We start from the raw sequence: 13,835 nt of genomic DNA on the forward strand, positions 1-13,835 counted from the left end.
GGCTCTGGTCATTGTATTCACTCGGATGGCTTGGATTTCTCTCAGGATGAAGGACAGCTGGAGGGGCCCAATGATTGAATGTGTTTGGCCGTCATTGGTTGCCCTCTTTCCAGTCGGATGGATGATCCACGGTGGAGTGGGCGGGAAGTCTTCAGATGGGTAATGTGATCATGTTGTAAGGGATGGTGAGTTGCCCTTAAGCACAGTCCCATATTCAGAGTATATTTTACCTTGTAGACAGGGCAGCGGTTTCTTTTCATAAACCTCAGCAGCCCAGACCGGGCAGTAAAATGTTGCAGTGGTGCGTTCAAAAGTGAACACACTTCAATACCTGCTGTGTCCAGACAGAAAAGAATACAAGCTATGCCAAATTGCTTTTGTTTATTCCTCCCTTACTTGTCTTGTTCTGTTTTGGTCATTGGAAGTTTTGGTGTCAGGCCTTTTAACCTATAGGACAAAAAAGGTCAAAAGGATGGATTATGTTCTCGCAAATATATTTGAAAGACTGGGATAGCATATGAACATTTGAAGAACAGGTTTTGGCTTCAGTTGTCAATTTGTTTACCTGCATTAAATGTGCAGGAGAAATTAGTGGTCTGTACTTGAGGGCAACCCACGTGCAGGGAGCTGCCCATGTTAGATCATGTACTACATCCTCTTTTCTTTTTAGTGAATTGAACAGACAAAACATATTTGGTGAATGTGGTGCTTTAGAATACCCTCAAACACACAGACTTGCAGACAACACGCACCTACTCAGTCCACACAATATCAGTGCTCATGTCACAATTTTCCACTTCATAACGTGCACACTCCAGTGACAGTAGTGGTTACCTTCTACCCCACGTCCACGCAAACACCAACAATCACCATCTTAGTATGTTTTAAGCCCTTCTTGTGTTCATTGTCTCAAATTTTGCAATATTTGTGTGTACAGCAGTATTTTAATAAAGAATACCAAAAATGGAAGATGAGGTTTATTCAATGGTAATGTAGATAATGCCACCCAACCCCCCCACCAATGTTTTTTTATTTTATTGTCTCCACCAGGCCGAAGGCATGGGGGGAGAGTGTGTTTTCCATGTTTCTGCCCCAAATATTCCTCAACGGCCTGTTATAGCGCCACCATGAGGCCGATTTAGACAAAACACATTTCTGTAGATTACACATTTTATCCATACATCACACAATTCGGTATACACTATCGCCATAGTCATGTGATCAACACAGAGAGGCACCATTTCCCATCTTCCATCCTGATTGGCTAAGATTGCCTTCCAAAGGACAGAAATGTGCAATTTTATTTCAAAAAATGATTAATCAGCTTGATTAATGCCAATTGTACACAATCTTATTTCCATTGTTAAAATGTCAATCAGGGCTGTTACTTGGTGAACTTATTTTTAAAGGGGAAATGATATTTTCTTCTTAAAGTGTAGCTCTATATTCTGAGAGTACTCATCATTGCTATAGACCGATTCAGACCATGAGACCCGTTTCTGAATCGCTCTATAGAATGTTTGAGTCTCCCTGTCTCTACAGCTATGATGTACACATTTTCAGCTTGGAATACAAATTTGATCCAATCAGGAGAGAGAACCCCTGGGATATAGATTAAAGTTAAATTGGAAGTTATGACCAAGAAATGAGAAGACAAAATTGGAAATGGATCACTATAAAATTGAAGCTGATTTTTTTTTAACGCATTTGAGAGATGGGGAGACCCCTGTTACTAACTGGACAAGCACTATGGCAATGATTACTATAAGAATATAGTGCTCTCTACCTCCAACTACCTTTTAATAGGTTTGGTTACCAGTAAATTATATGGTTTTACCAAACATACTTAAAAATCATTTTACAATTTATAGATTTCATTTCCGTATAGTTACTAGATTTAAAATGTTTCTTATAGCCACGTTATGCATGGATACAGTATATCATGCATATTTTGAAAACATTGTATAATTGCATACGTTTGAATTATAGGTCACATATAGGCAAAAGTTACATATATCCACGGGATGTAGCTTATATAATTAAAATAAATATAAACTGATACATAAACCATTAATAATTTCTTCCAGCATATAAATGTGTGAAATGAATCATCATTTCCAACAGCAGTGTTACTCTTATACAGATCTCAGTGCACTATACAGTAGGTACCAAATTGTGCATTAAGCTGATAATACTTGGTCAGTTAGTAGATACATTCTATGTATATGCTTGTGATAAATAGTATAGTTATTAAATAGCTGCTCTGTGAAGGGATTTCAGCTTTGCGAGTGTCTTAAGGTAAAGGCATGAACGTTGTCGAGGAAACTGCTGTACTGTCTACCTTCACAGCATAAAGATACAGTTTAGAAAAGAAAAGTTGTATGGAAGTTATGGGTTTGGTGGCATGTGTTACAGATGAGGTCTAGGGAGGACCCACAAAACCAATCCGGTACAGTGATTCTCAAACCTGTAACTCAAAGTGGGTCCAGTTCCTCAAGGAACTGGACCCACTTTGAGAACCATTGCATTAGGTCGGGGACCTTGGTCAGGAACCCCTGAGAACAGAGGGTGATGTTTACAGCAACAGAAATGACCAATGGTTAGAAAGTTGGAATGGAAATGTTTGACTTGACTATTGACTCGAAATCTTTGGAGAACAAGTATTTAACTTATAGACTGCGTCACAGAGTAGGGAGAACTTGTCAGGGCTGATGCTAGAGGGCAGGGTAGAGAAAGACAGAGTTATAGTTAGGAGGTGGAGAGCCTCCCTCCTCGGACTCCCAATCGCTTGGCAGAACCGACGGCTCGTCATCATGGAGACTTGCGATGTCATCGCACGGGCAAGGCGTCTGTTTTTCTCTGCACTTACTGAAGGTGAAGAACCTACACGCACGCACGAACGCACACACACACACACACACACACACACACACACACACAGATGAATAAAGTCAACCTGCTCATGATAAAACAGGATTAATAGTTCAGTTAAGTAAGGGTTTAAGAGGTCAACCATTACCTGTTCAGTTTCCAGCTGGTCGGGCTACTGCTCCATGTCAGGGGCTGCAGTTCCTCGGACGGTAGGACCATGCCACTGTCCCACTGCTCCTCCTGAAGCAATATAAACATTCGAGAGCATCAGAGAGTGTCTCTGCATGTGTGAGCGTGCATGTGAAAGCACACGTGTACTGTATGCGTTTCCTTACATCCAGACTGGCTGGCTCCTGGCAAGGTAGTTCCTCGAATGTCTGGAGTGTGGTCACACCTCTCATGTAACTGGAAGAATCGGGTCAAGATTGAAAACATTAGACGAGTTCTGCCAATTGTTTTCTTCCTCTTCCTGACTACACTCATTGGTTTTTGTTTTCATTTATTACTTTTTTCCTCCACAAACTCATTTCTCATTCCCCATCTTCCTGCCACTGCATTAGTTGCTCTGAAATGCCCTGCCCGTCCCCAATGTTAAGTTGCGTTGTATTTGTCCGAAAATTATACTTTTTTTTAATGATTATGGCAAATAACCACAGAATGTCACTGCACTGAGACATGCAGCTAGCTGCTCTATACATCTCCTTACAACAGTATTTTACTGGATTTTGCCATTTGTGTTAAATAACACCATAAAACCACCATCGCGATTTTCATATTACGCACGCCCTAGAGGGCATTGGCGCACCACAAGGGGTGCACGCACCACAGTTTGGGAACCCCTGATCTAGTAAGTACATGTATCTGAATTGAGTACATGTATTGATAGAAAAGCAGGGAGACTACATGCAAAAAACATATAATTCTTATAATTCTTTGTATTAGTTATATTCTTATTCATAACGAATCATAAGAATAATGATAAATAAAAGCTAGTATCAAGAGAGCTTTAAGACGTTTTGTGACAACTGCATTGGTTCGGTTGTAAAGTAACAATGGCATTTGCACTGCGTTTTCCAACCAACTCTCGCAGTGATATATCCAAATTGTGACCTTGTTACATCCAGAACACTTTTCGATTAACAGTTATGATTGAAAAACACATCCAGGATAAGACAGTCTCACGCACGAATGAGTGTGCATGTGTGACAGGGTAAAGTATTACTTTAATGCTGTACTGTTTTATTTACTGTAAGCTTTTTCTTGTATTATTGCCATCACTGTGAATCTCTCAGAGTGAAATACTTAAAATGAGTTGTATCAATCATCACTAGTTTAATAGTAGGTTCTTTCTTCCCCTCTCTCTTGTCCTTACCCCAGATTGGTGACAGCATGTGGCTCACTGCTTTGTCTGTTTCCAGACATGAAAGACCCTAGAGGAATATAGTCCTTGCCATCCTGTTCGAGGGCAGAAACAAGTGAGAAATCATCAGCGTTTCTAATATCATGGCGTTATTACTGTGTGTGTGTGTGTGTGTGTGTGTGTGTGTGTGTGTGTGTGTGTGCGCCCCCCCCCCCCTGTCTAACCTGTTGAACCCTCGCCTGTAGCAGGTCTCCCAGTGTTTCTACCAATTCCGTGAAGGTGGGTCGGTGTGAAGGGCTGGACTCCCAACAAGTCAGCATGGTGCTGTAACTGTGTGCAAGATACACTGACACTGTTATCAACAGACAGGTAGTTTTTTTACATACTATAATGGCCAAATGGTCATTTGGCCAAATGGTTTGTTATGTTGCAACATGATGACAAATACAAATGTGGAGAGAAGCTTAATTATGAATTGCTGTTTCTAACTGGGGTTAGAGTGTCGTGAAAACTCTGAAGAAACCCACATCTCGGGTGTGCTGTGCTCCGGAGCCCGCATCCTTGTGCCGTCCTTCAGTCTATGGCAGAAGTCCTCGTCTATGTGAAGACCAGGGTATGGAGAGGCTCCTGATGAACAGATACACACACAGAGCATGACATCACAAACTTAATGCATACAGTCACTTCTGCACACAGACAATCCCCTTAAACGCACACATTCTCCAAATCACTCCCATATAAAGTATTGATTCAACTCAATTATAACTACAATGAGACTTTCTCATGCATGCAGTGGTGGAAATTACTCTAGTACTGTATTTAAGTTCTTAAATACAAAATATAGATTTTTCTTTCTTTTACTCCACAACTATTTGAAACTATTTACTCAAAAACTATTTGATTAGTTTCTAGTTACTTTTTCTATGCTATTTTCGAATTTATGAAAGAGAAAAGGAAAAAAGAAAAATAGTGAAATTGGCCATTCATACTCAAGTAAAAATTTGAATACAGGAATTTTACTTTTACTTATTTCTACATTGTGGTATCGTTACTTTAACTTTATGTACATAAATTGGATACTTCTTCCACCACTGTGTACATATGCCTGTTGCCAGCTAGTTACCTAGAGAGAAAATCTCCCACAGCAGAACTCCAAACGACCACACGTCACTCTGGGTGGTGAAGACCTTGTCAAAGATAGACTCTGGAGACATCCACTTCAGAGGGAGTCTGGCCTGCTCAGACAATCACAGTACAGGTCACCAAGTGCTTGCGCACACACAAGTTTGAAAATGGTTAAAAGTAGAGATGTATGGATACCATTTTGTCCTTCCGATACCGATTCTGATACCCCTAACTTGCGTATTGGTCGATAAGTAGCTATATGATTTTAAACAATAACCTAAATTTCAGTTGTGTTAATAATGAACCATGGTCACCTGTAGATTTAGCCACATCTATAGATTTAGCCACAGTGGCTATTTAGCCACAGTGTGCTGTGGATTTTCATCTTTTGCCTGCCACAACTCCCTTGAACCTCTAATATGACCGTGAACATCTCATTAATGTGAAAGGCCACGTGGCACAAGAGTTAAGCTGAGGTTTCAGAATCCAAAGCTTGTGTTTGAATTTTGTTCCCAGAGAATCCACGGACGATCATTGAAGTTACCAGATCTGGTATTACAAGACTTTCGCATTTAGACTGATAACTTGTTTAGCTGGATGGAACGGTGTGACTACTGTCTACTGTGCACGGTGCACCGGTAGGAATGCAATGAGAGGCATCGGTCTTCTCTTCAAGGGTGTTTATTTATAAAAACGTCATTTGGGTTTCTCAATAGAAAAAAACTAATCTGTGACGTCAGGACTTCGGTACTCTATGGTGCAGTGTTGTTCTAGTTTTTATTTGTTGACGAAATTGTCAATATATTTAGTGTTAGTTTTAGTTATCATAGCTTAGTTTTCATTTAGTTTCCATTTAGATTTCGTCAGTGAAAAAAAGGTAGTCGACGAACATTTTTTGTCATAGTTTTAGTCGACAAAACAATGGTTCGTCCCTGTCTTTTATGGTGCTTCTGTCTTCTATCGTGCTTCCTATGGTGCTTCCAATTGTGCTTCCCTGTATTGAACTGACACCCCCCCCCCCCCCCCTTTAAAAAGTAAGGCTCTTCCAGCGCTCTCTGAAATTCTCTGTACTCGCTGCACCACCCCTGTTGAGAAACACTACAGTACGGTAGAAAGTACTCACATCTCCCTTGCGGACATAGTCAGGGTCTTTGTAGAGGTCACGGGCCAGGCCGAAGTCACAGATCTTCACTACTTTGTTCTCAGACAGCAGAATATTCCTGGCAGCCAGGTCACGGTGAATACACTGAAATATGGATAAGTACACAGACAGATGACACAGCAGAAATTAATGACATACACTGTGTACACATGCACACGCTCACTCATCACAATCACGCTCACTCACACACACATACCTAGATATACAGTATGCAGCAGTTGTGTACCATACCTTGCGAGAGGTCAGGAATTCCATTCCCCGTGCAACCTGGAAGCTGAACGATATGAGGTCCCCCAAAAACAAGGGAGAACCGGGGACAGACAGGGTGCCTGAAGACACAAGAGGAAACACAAAGTTATCTGATGTAACATTTCCTAAAGTTCCAGTCCCTAGGGTGTGTATTTACAAAGACAATGCCCCTGTCTCAGCTATAAAGAGGGATTATACAGTAACCCTATTGAGCAGTGTGGATATCTAAAATGAGGCACATTTGTCTTCCTTTAACACCTCACCTTGGTCCGGGTCCTTCTTGTCACCCTCATCCTCGAACCCTGATCTGATGCTACTGTGGCTGTTGGACACGTTGCTCACCCTGCCCTTCCCATGATCCTGCCCTCCAACCACCTGAAAGAGAGATGATAATACTTTAATAATACTTAATAACACTGTACTTTAAGGATATTTCACTTTCAAACATGTTTGTGGTCATTTTATTGTCTACTCAGGCTTTTGAAGGACAATATCGGTCACCAGAACAAAGGACGTGTATTTCCAATGAATCTAACATGAATCTACATTGGCTACTATTTTCGTTGGGGAGATTTGGTGTAGACAGAGGGAAAAAAGGAGGGGACTAGAACAGAGCCCTGGCAGAACTCGGTAAACTGTATAGGGTTTAAGTTGTTAATGAACAGTACAGTAAGAGACTGACAGATGCATGGGAGCGACCACTGTGCATGGAGCTGTGTGCAACTGAAGTCTTGCTCAGTTGCAGCCGTCGAGCCAAGGTCACAAACTATATCCACACTGACTTGCTGTGACTATCATTTCTGAGTTTCGTGACAGTAAACAACATGAGAAAAATAGGAAATGGGCCTCTTGATTCCGGGCAGATAACATCTTGGTATCTCAAACAGATCGCAGAAGTGAAGCTGTGAGTATGCACCATTTAATGTTTGTATGTTTGCGGTGAAGGGTGAGAACTTCAGGCCGAGAAGCTAGATGTGAGATATGAGATATGAAGTAATGTCTACAGTTGATACAAATAGGCAGGCCTACTCCACACGCAAGGTTAGTAGTTAAGTGTGTGTGTGTGTGTGTGTGTGTGTGTGCGTGCGTGCGTGCGTGCGTGCGTGTGAAAAACACTACTCAAACACTACTCTGCACGTGCACAAATGGGCATGTGGCAAAAGTTAGACTTCCTGAACTCACCCTGTCGTGCATAAACACCTCTCTCTTGCTCTTCAAATAGGTGGAGAGATTTCCATACTGACAGTACTCCACTATGACCATCAGTGGTCCTACACACACACACACACACACACACACACACACACACACACACACACACACACACACACGCATGGGTGAGAATCATGGCAAGTTTCATTTCGTTTAAATGTAGCCTATTTGTTGGATACAAGTCAGAGAAACTACAGTTGCAGAAGTGTCTGGTGTAAGTGCTGCCGCTTGGCATATGCACAGTAGGCCTGTCATCCACACACACACACACACACACACACACACACACACACACACACACACACACACACACACACACACACACACACACACACTCCCTACCTCCCGCCTTGGTGCAGGCTCCTAGCAGGTTGACAACATTCACATGGTGTCCGATGTGATTGAGGATCTTCAGTTCAGTCATCAGAGCCTTGTGCTCACTGGGTGTGGCGCCCTCTGGTGGACACAACACAAATCACACACCCACTGAAGCGCACAATGGTCTTATCTATATTGTCAAATTTCTGACATGTAATGCAGCACCTTATCGGTGAGTCTGTGTCATAGGCTGCACACGCCTTGGTTAGAGCACCTGACAGGTAAACAATACTGTGGCATAAATAATGTTCATTGTCTATCGCTATCATAGGGCACGGCACTCATCAAACAACACAGAAATGAAACTCAAAATATAAATAAAGCAATAAAACACAATATAAAGTTAACCATTTATCATGCTGCTCTACGTGGCACTGTGCATTCTGTGACATTAAACCAAATGGCATTTTCCACTCTATGACACTACTGTTCCACATTTTTGTCAAATAAAATAGGCTATTCATTCATTCAATCAAACTGCATCAACTAACAAAGATACTACTAACCAAGCTTAAGCTATCCATGTCAACATGCTCTATAGGAGTCTCAATAACAGGTATAAGTAACGTTTAATGTTTAGTAATGTTTAACGAGGCTAACTTTTTTTTTCAAAATTTCAAAAAACATGGCCTATAACCCATCGTTTTTGTCATTTCGTCATTTTTTTCAAATCCTCAAAAATGATGAAAAACTGCGCGCTATAGTATGCCGTACGATATGGGCTATAGCCCACGGTCCAAAATGATGAGAAACGAGGCTAACTTTTTTTTTCAAAATTTCAAAAAACATGGGCTATATCCCATCGTTTTTGTCAAATTGCGGAATTGCGGAAATTGCGGAAATGGTAATTGCGGAAATGGAAATTTAGGAAATTGCGGATTTTTTTTTCCATTTTTTCATTTTTGTCAAATCATCAAAAATGATGAAAAACGGCGCGCTATAGTATGCCGTACGATATAGGCTATAGCCCATGGTCCAAAATGATGAGAAACGAGGATAACTTTTTTTTTCAAAATTAAAAAAAACATGGGCTATAACCCATCGTTTTTGTCATTTCGTAATTTTTTTCAAATCTTCAAAAATGATGAAAAACTGCGCGCTATAGTATGCCGTACGATATGGGCTATAGCCCACGGTCCAAAATGATGAGAAACGAGGCTAACTTTTTTTTTTCAAAATTTCAAAAAACATGGGCTATAACCCATCGTTTTTGTCATTTCGTAATTTTTTTTCAAAAATGATGAAAAACGGCGCGCTATAGTATGCCGTACGATATGGGCTATAGCCCACGGTCCAAAATGATGAGAAACGAGGCTAACTTTTTTTTTCAAAATTTCAAAAAACATGGGCTATAACCCATCGTTTTTGTAATTTTTTCATTTTTGTCAAATCATCAAAAATGATGAAAAACGGCGCGCTATAGTATGCCGTATGATATGGGCTATAGCCCACGGTCCAAAATGATGAGAAACGAGGCTAACTTGTTTTTTCAAAATTCCAAAAAACATGGGCTATAACCCATCGTTTTTGTCATTTCGTCATTTTTTTCAAATCCTCAAAAATGATGAAAAACGGCGCGCTATAGTATGCCGTACGATATGGGCTATAGCCCACGGTCCAAAATGATGAGAAACGAGGCTAACTTTTTTTTCCAAAATTTCAAAAAACATGGGCTATAACCCATCGTTTTTGTCATTTTTTCATTTTTGTCAAATCATCAAAAATGATGAAAAACGGCGCGCTATAGTATGCCGTATGATATAGGCTATAGCCCATGGTCCAAAATGATGAGAAACGAGGATAATTTTTTTTTCCAAAATTTCAAAAAACATGGGCTATAACCAAGGGGCCAGCTATGCACTCCAATGTTGAAGCGCTGGGCCCTAGTGGTAAGAGGAAGGACTGCAGGCGGACCCGTGGATTCTTGACGAGGAAACCCCGTGCAACCGAGCGCCCAATGTAAAGCCCAGGTGCACTCTGGGTGCACTTCCGCATTTGGACACCAAAATTTGGTGTCCAAATGCGGAAGTGAAATGCTGAATCAGCGAAAAGACGGTACTTCCGGCAGCCTTCCGGGTGCTTCAAAACGCCACTGAGCAACTTCCACTGACATGAATAGCGGAGGGGGCGGAGCTTCGCGCTAGTTTAGTCTCTATCCTTTTAATACTCTATGGCTATAACCCATCGTTTTTGTCATTTCGTCATTTTTTTCAAATCTTCAAAAATGATGAAAAACTGCGAGCTATAGTATGCCGTACGATATGGGCTATAGCCCACGGTCCAAAATGATGAGAAACGAGGCTAACTTTTTTTTTCAAAATTTCAAAAAACATGGGCTATAACCCATCGTTTTTGTCATTTCGTAATTTTTTTCAAATCCTCAAAAATGATGAAAAACTGCGCGCTATAGTATGCCGTACGATATGGGCTATAGCCCACGGTCCAAAATGATGAGAAACGAGGCTAACTTTTTTTTTCAAAATTTCAAAAAACATGGGCTATAACCCATCGTTTTTGTCATTTCGTCATTTTTTTTCAAATCCTCAAAAATGATGAAAAACGGCGCGCTATAGTATGCCGTACGATATGGGCTATAGCCCACGGTCCAAAATGATGAGAAACGAGGCTAACTTTTTTTTTCAAAATTTAAAAAAACATGGGCTATAACCCATCGTTTTTGTAATTTTTTCATTTTTGTCAAATCATCAAAAATGATGAAAAACGGCGCTCTATAGTATGCCGTACGATATGGGCTATAGCCCACGGTCCAAAATGATGAGAAACGAGGCTAACTTTTTTTTTCAAAATTTCAAAAAACATGGGCTATAACCCATCGTTTTTGTCATTTCGTCATTTTTTTCAAATCCTCAAAAATGATGAAAAACGGCGCGCTATAGTATGCCGTACGATATGGGCTATAGCCCACGGTCCAAAATGATGAGAAACGAGGCTAACTTTTTTTTTCAAAATTTCAAAAAACATGGGCTATAACCCATCGTTTTTGTCATTTTTTCATTTTTGTCAAATCATCAAAAATGATGAAAAACGGCGCGCTATAGTATGCCGTACGATATGGGCTATAGCCCACGGTCCAAAATGATGAGAAACGAGGCTAACTTTTTTTTTCAAAATTTCAAAAAACATGGGCTATAACCCATCGTTTTTGTCATTTCGTCATTTTTTTCAAATCCTCAAAAATGATGAAAAACTGCGCGCTATAGTATGCCGTACGATATGGGCTATAGCCCACGGTCCAAAATGATGAGAAACGAGGCTAACTTTTTTTTTCAAAATTTCAAAAAACATGGGCTATAACCCATCGTTTTTGTCATTTTTTCATTTTTGTCAAATCATCAAAAATGATGAAAAACAGCGCGCTATAGTATGCCGTACGATATAGGCTATAGCCCATGGTCCAAAATGATGAGAAACGAGGATAACTTTTTTTTTCAAAATTTCAAAAAACATGGGCTATAACCCATCGTTTTTGTCATTTCGTCATTTTTTTCAAATCTTCAAAAATGATGAAAAACTGCGCGCTATAGTATGCCGTACGATATGGGCTATAGCCCACGGTCCAAAATGATGAGAAACGAGGCTAACTTTTTTTTTCAAAATTTCAAAAAACATGGGCTATAACCCATCGTTTTTGTCATTTTTTCATTTTTGTCAAATCATCAAAAATGATGAAAAACGGCGCGCTATAGTATGCCGTACGATATGGGCTATAGCCCACGGTCCAAAATGATGAGAAACGAGGCTAACTTTTTTTTTCAAAATTTCAAAAAACATGGGCTATAACCCATCGTTTTTGTCATTTCGTCATTTTTTTCAAATCCTCAAAAATGATGAAAAACTGCGCGCTATAGTATGCCGTACGATATGGGCTATAGCCCACGGTCCAAAATGATGAGAAACGAGGCTAACTTTTTTTTTCAAAATTTCAAAAAACATGGGCTATAACCCATCGTTTTTGTCATTTTTTCATTTTTGTCAAATCATCAAAAATGATGAAAAACAGCGCGCTATAGTATGCCGTACGATATAGGCTATAGCCCATGGTCCAAAATGATGAGAAACGAGGATAACTTTTTTTTTCAAAATTTCAAAAAACATGGGCTATAACCCATCGTTTTTGTCATTTCGTCATTTTTTTCAAATCTTCAAAAATGATGAAAAACTGCGCGCTATAGTATGCCGTACGATATGGGCTATAGCCCACGGTCCAAAATGATGAGAAACGAGGCTAACTTTTTTTTTCAAAATTTCAAAAAACATGGGCTATAACCCATCGTTTTTGTCATTTCGTCATTTTTTTCAAATCTTCAAAAATGATGAAAAACTGCGAGCTATAGTATGCCGTACGATATGGGCTATAGCCCACGGTCCAAAATGATGAGAAACGAGGCTAACTTTTTTTTTCAAAATTTCAAAAAACATGGGCTATAACCCCTCGTTTTTGTCATTTCGTCATTTTTTTCAAATCCTCAAAAATGATGAAAAACTGCGCGCTATAGTATGCCGTACGATATGGGCTATAGCCCACGGTCCAAAATGATGAGAAACGAGGCTAACTTTTTTTTTCAAAATTTCAAAAAACATGGGCTATAACCCATCGTTTTTGTCATTTTTTCATTTTTGTCAAATCATCAAAAATGATGAAAAACGGCGCGCTATAGTATGCCGTACGATATAGGCTATAGCCCATGGTCCAAAATGATGAGAAACTAGGCTAACTTTTTTTTTCAAAATTTCAAAAAACATGGGCTAGCCCATGTTTTTTGAAATTTTGAAAAAAAAAGTTATCGTCATTTGAAAAAAATGACGAAATGACAAAAACGATGGGTTATAGCTATAACCCATCGTTTTTGTCATTTCGTCATTTTTTTCAAATCTTCAAAAATGATGAAAAACTGCGCGCTATAGTATGCCGTACGATATGGGCTATAGCCCACGGTCCAAAATGATGAGAAACGAGGCTAACTTTTTTTTTCAAAATTTCAAAAAACATGGGCTATAACCCATCGTTTTTGTCATTTCGTCATTTTTTCAAATCCTCAAAAATGATGAAAAACGGCGCGCTATAGTATGCCGTACGATATGGGCTATAGCCCACGGTCCAAAATGATGAGAAACGAGGCTAACTTTTTTTTCAAAATTTCAAAAAACATGGGCTATAACCCATCGTTTTTGTAATTTTTTAATTTTTGTCAAATCATCAAAAATGATGAAAATTGGCGCGCTATAGTATGCCGTACGATATGGGCTATAGCCCACGGTCCAAAATTATGAGAAACGAGGCTAACTTTTTTTTTCAAAATTTCGAAAAACATGGGCTATAACCCATCGTTTTTGTCATTTCGTCATTTTTTTCAAATCCTCAAAAATGATGAAAAACGGCGCGCTATAGTATGCCGTACGATATGGGCTATAGCCCATGGTCCAAAATGATGAGAAACGAGGATATTTTTTTTTCCA

General features: G+C 39.8%; 1 protein-coding gene across 1 annotated transcript in view; it reads right to left on the reverse strand.

Annotated features, from left to right (window-relative positions):
- Positions 1–2,529: 2,529 nt before the first annotated feature.
- flt1 (fms related receptor tyrosine kinase 1) overlaps positions 2,530–13,835 on the reverse strand; it is a 76,039-nt gene continuing 64,733 nt past the window's right edge. Inside the window, exons 19-30 of the mRNA XM_080793687.1 lie at positions 8,322–8,435; positions 7,950–8,038; positions 7,031–7,142; positions 6,750–6,847; positions 6,480–6,602; positions 5,355–5,466; positions 4,759–4,858; positions 4,456–4,561; positions 4,244–4,326; positions 3,207–3,276; positions 3,020–3,111; positions 2,530–2,883 (exon numbers count right to left, since the gene is read on the reverse strand). Of these exons, the coding sequence (XP_080649813.1) occupies positions 2,715–2,883; positions 3,020–3,111; positions 3,207–3,276; positions 4,244–4,326; positions 4,456–4,561; positions 4,759–4,858; positions 5,355–5,466; positions 6,480–6,602; positions 6,750–6,847; positions 7,031–7,142; positions 7,950–8,038; positions 8,322–8,435 (1,268 nt within the window). The 3' untranslated portion in view covers positions 2,530–2,714. The remainder of the gene's footprint in view (positions 2,884–3,019; positions 3,112–3,206; positions 3,277–4,243; positions 4,327–4,455; positions 4,562–4,758; positions 4,859–5,354; positions 5,467–6,479; positions 6,603–6,749; positions 6,848–7,030; positions 7,143–7,949; positions 8,039–8,321; positions 8,436–13,835) is intronic.

This window comes from Protomyctophum bolini, assembly GCF_963924005.1.
Source record: "Protomyctophum bolini genome assembly, chromosome: 21".
Classification (NCBI taxonomy): Eukaryota; Metazoa; Chordata; class Actinopteri; order Myctophiformes; family Myctophidae; genus Protomyctophum; species Protomyctophum bolini.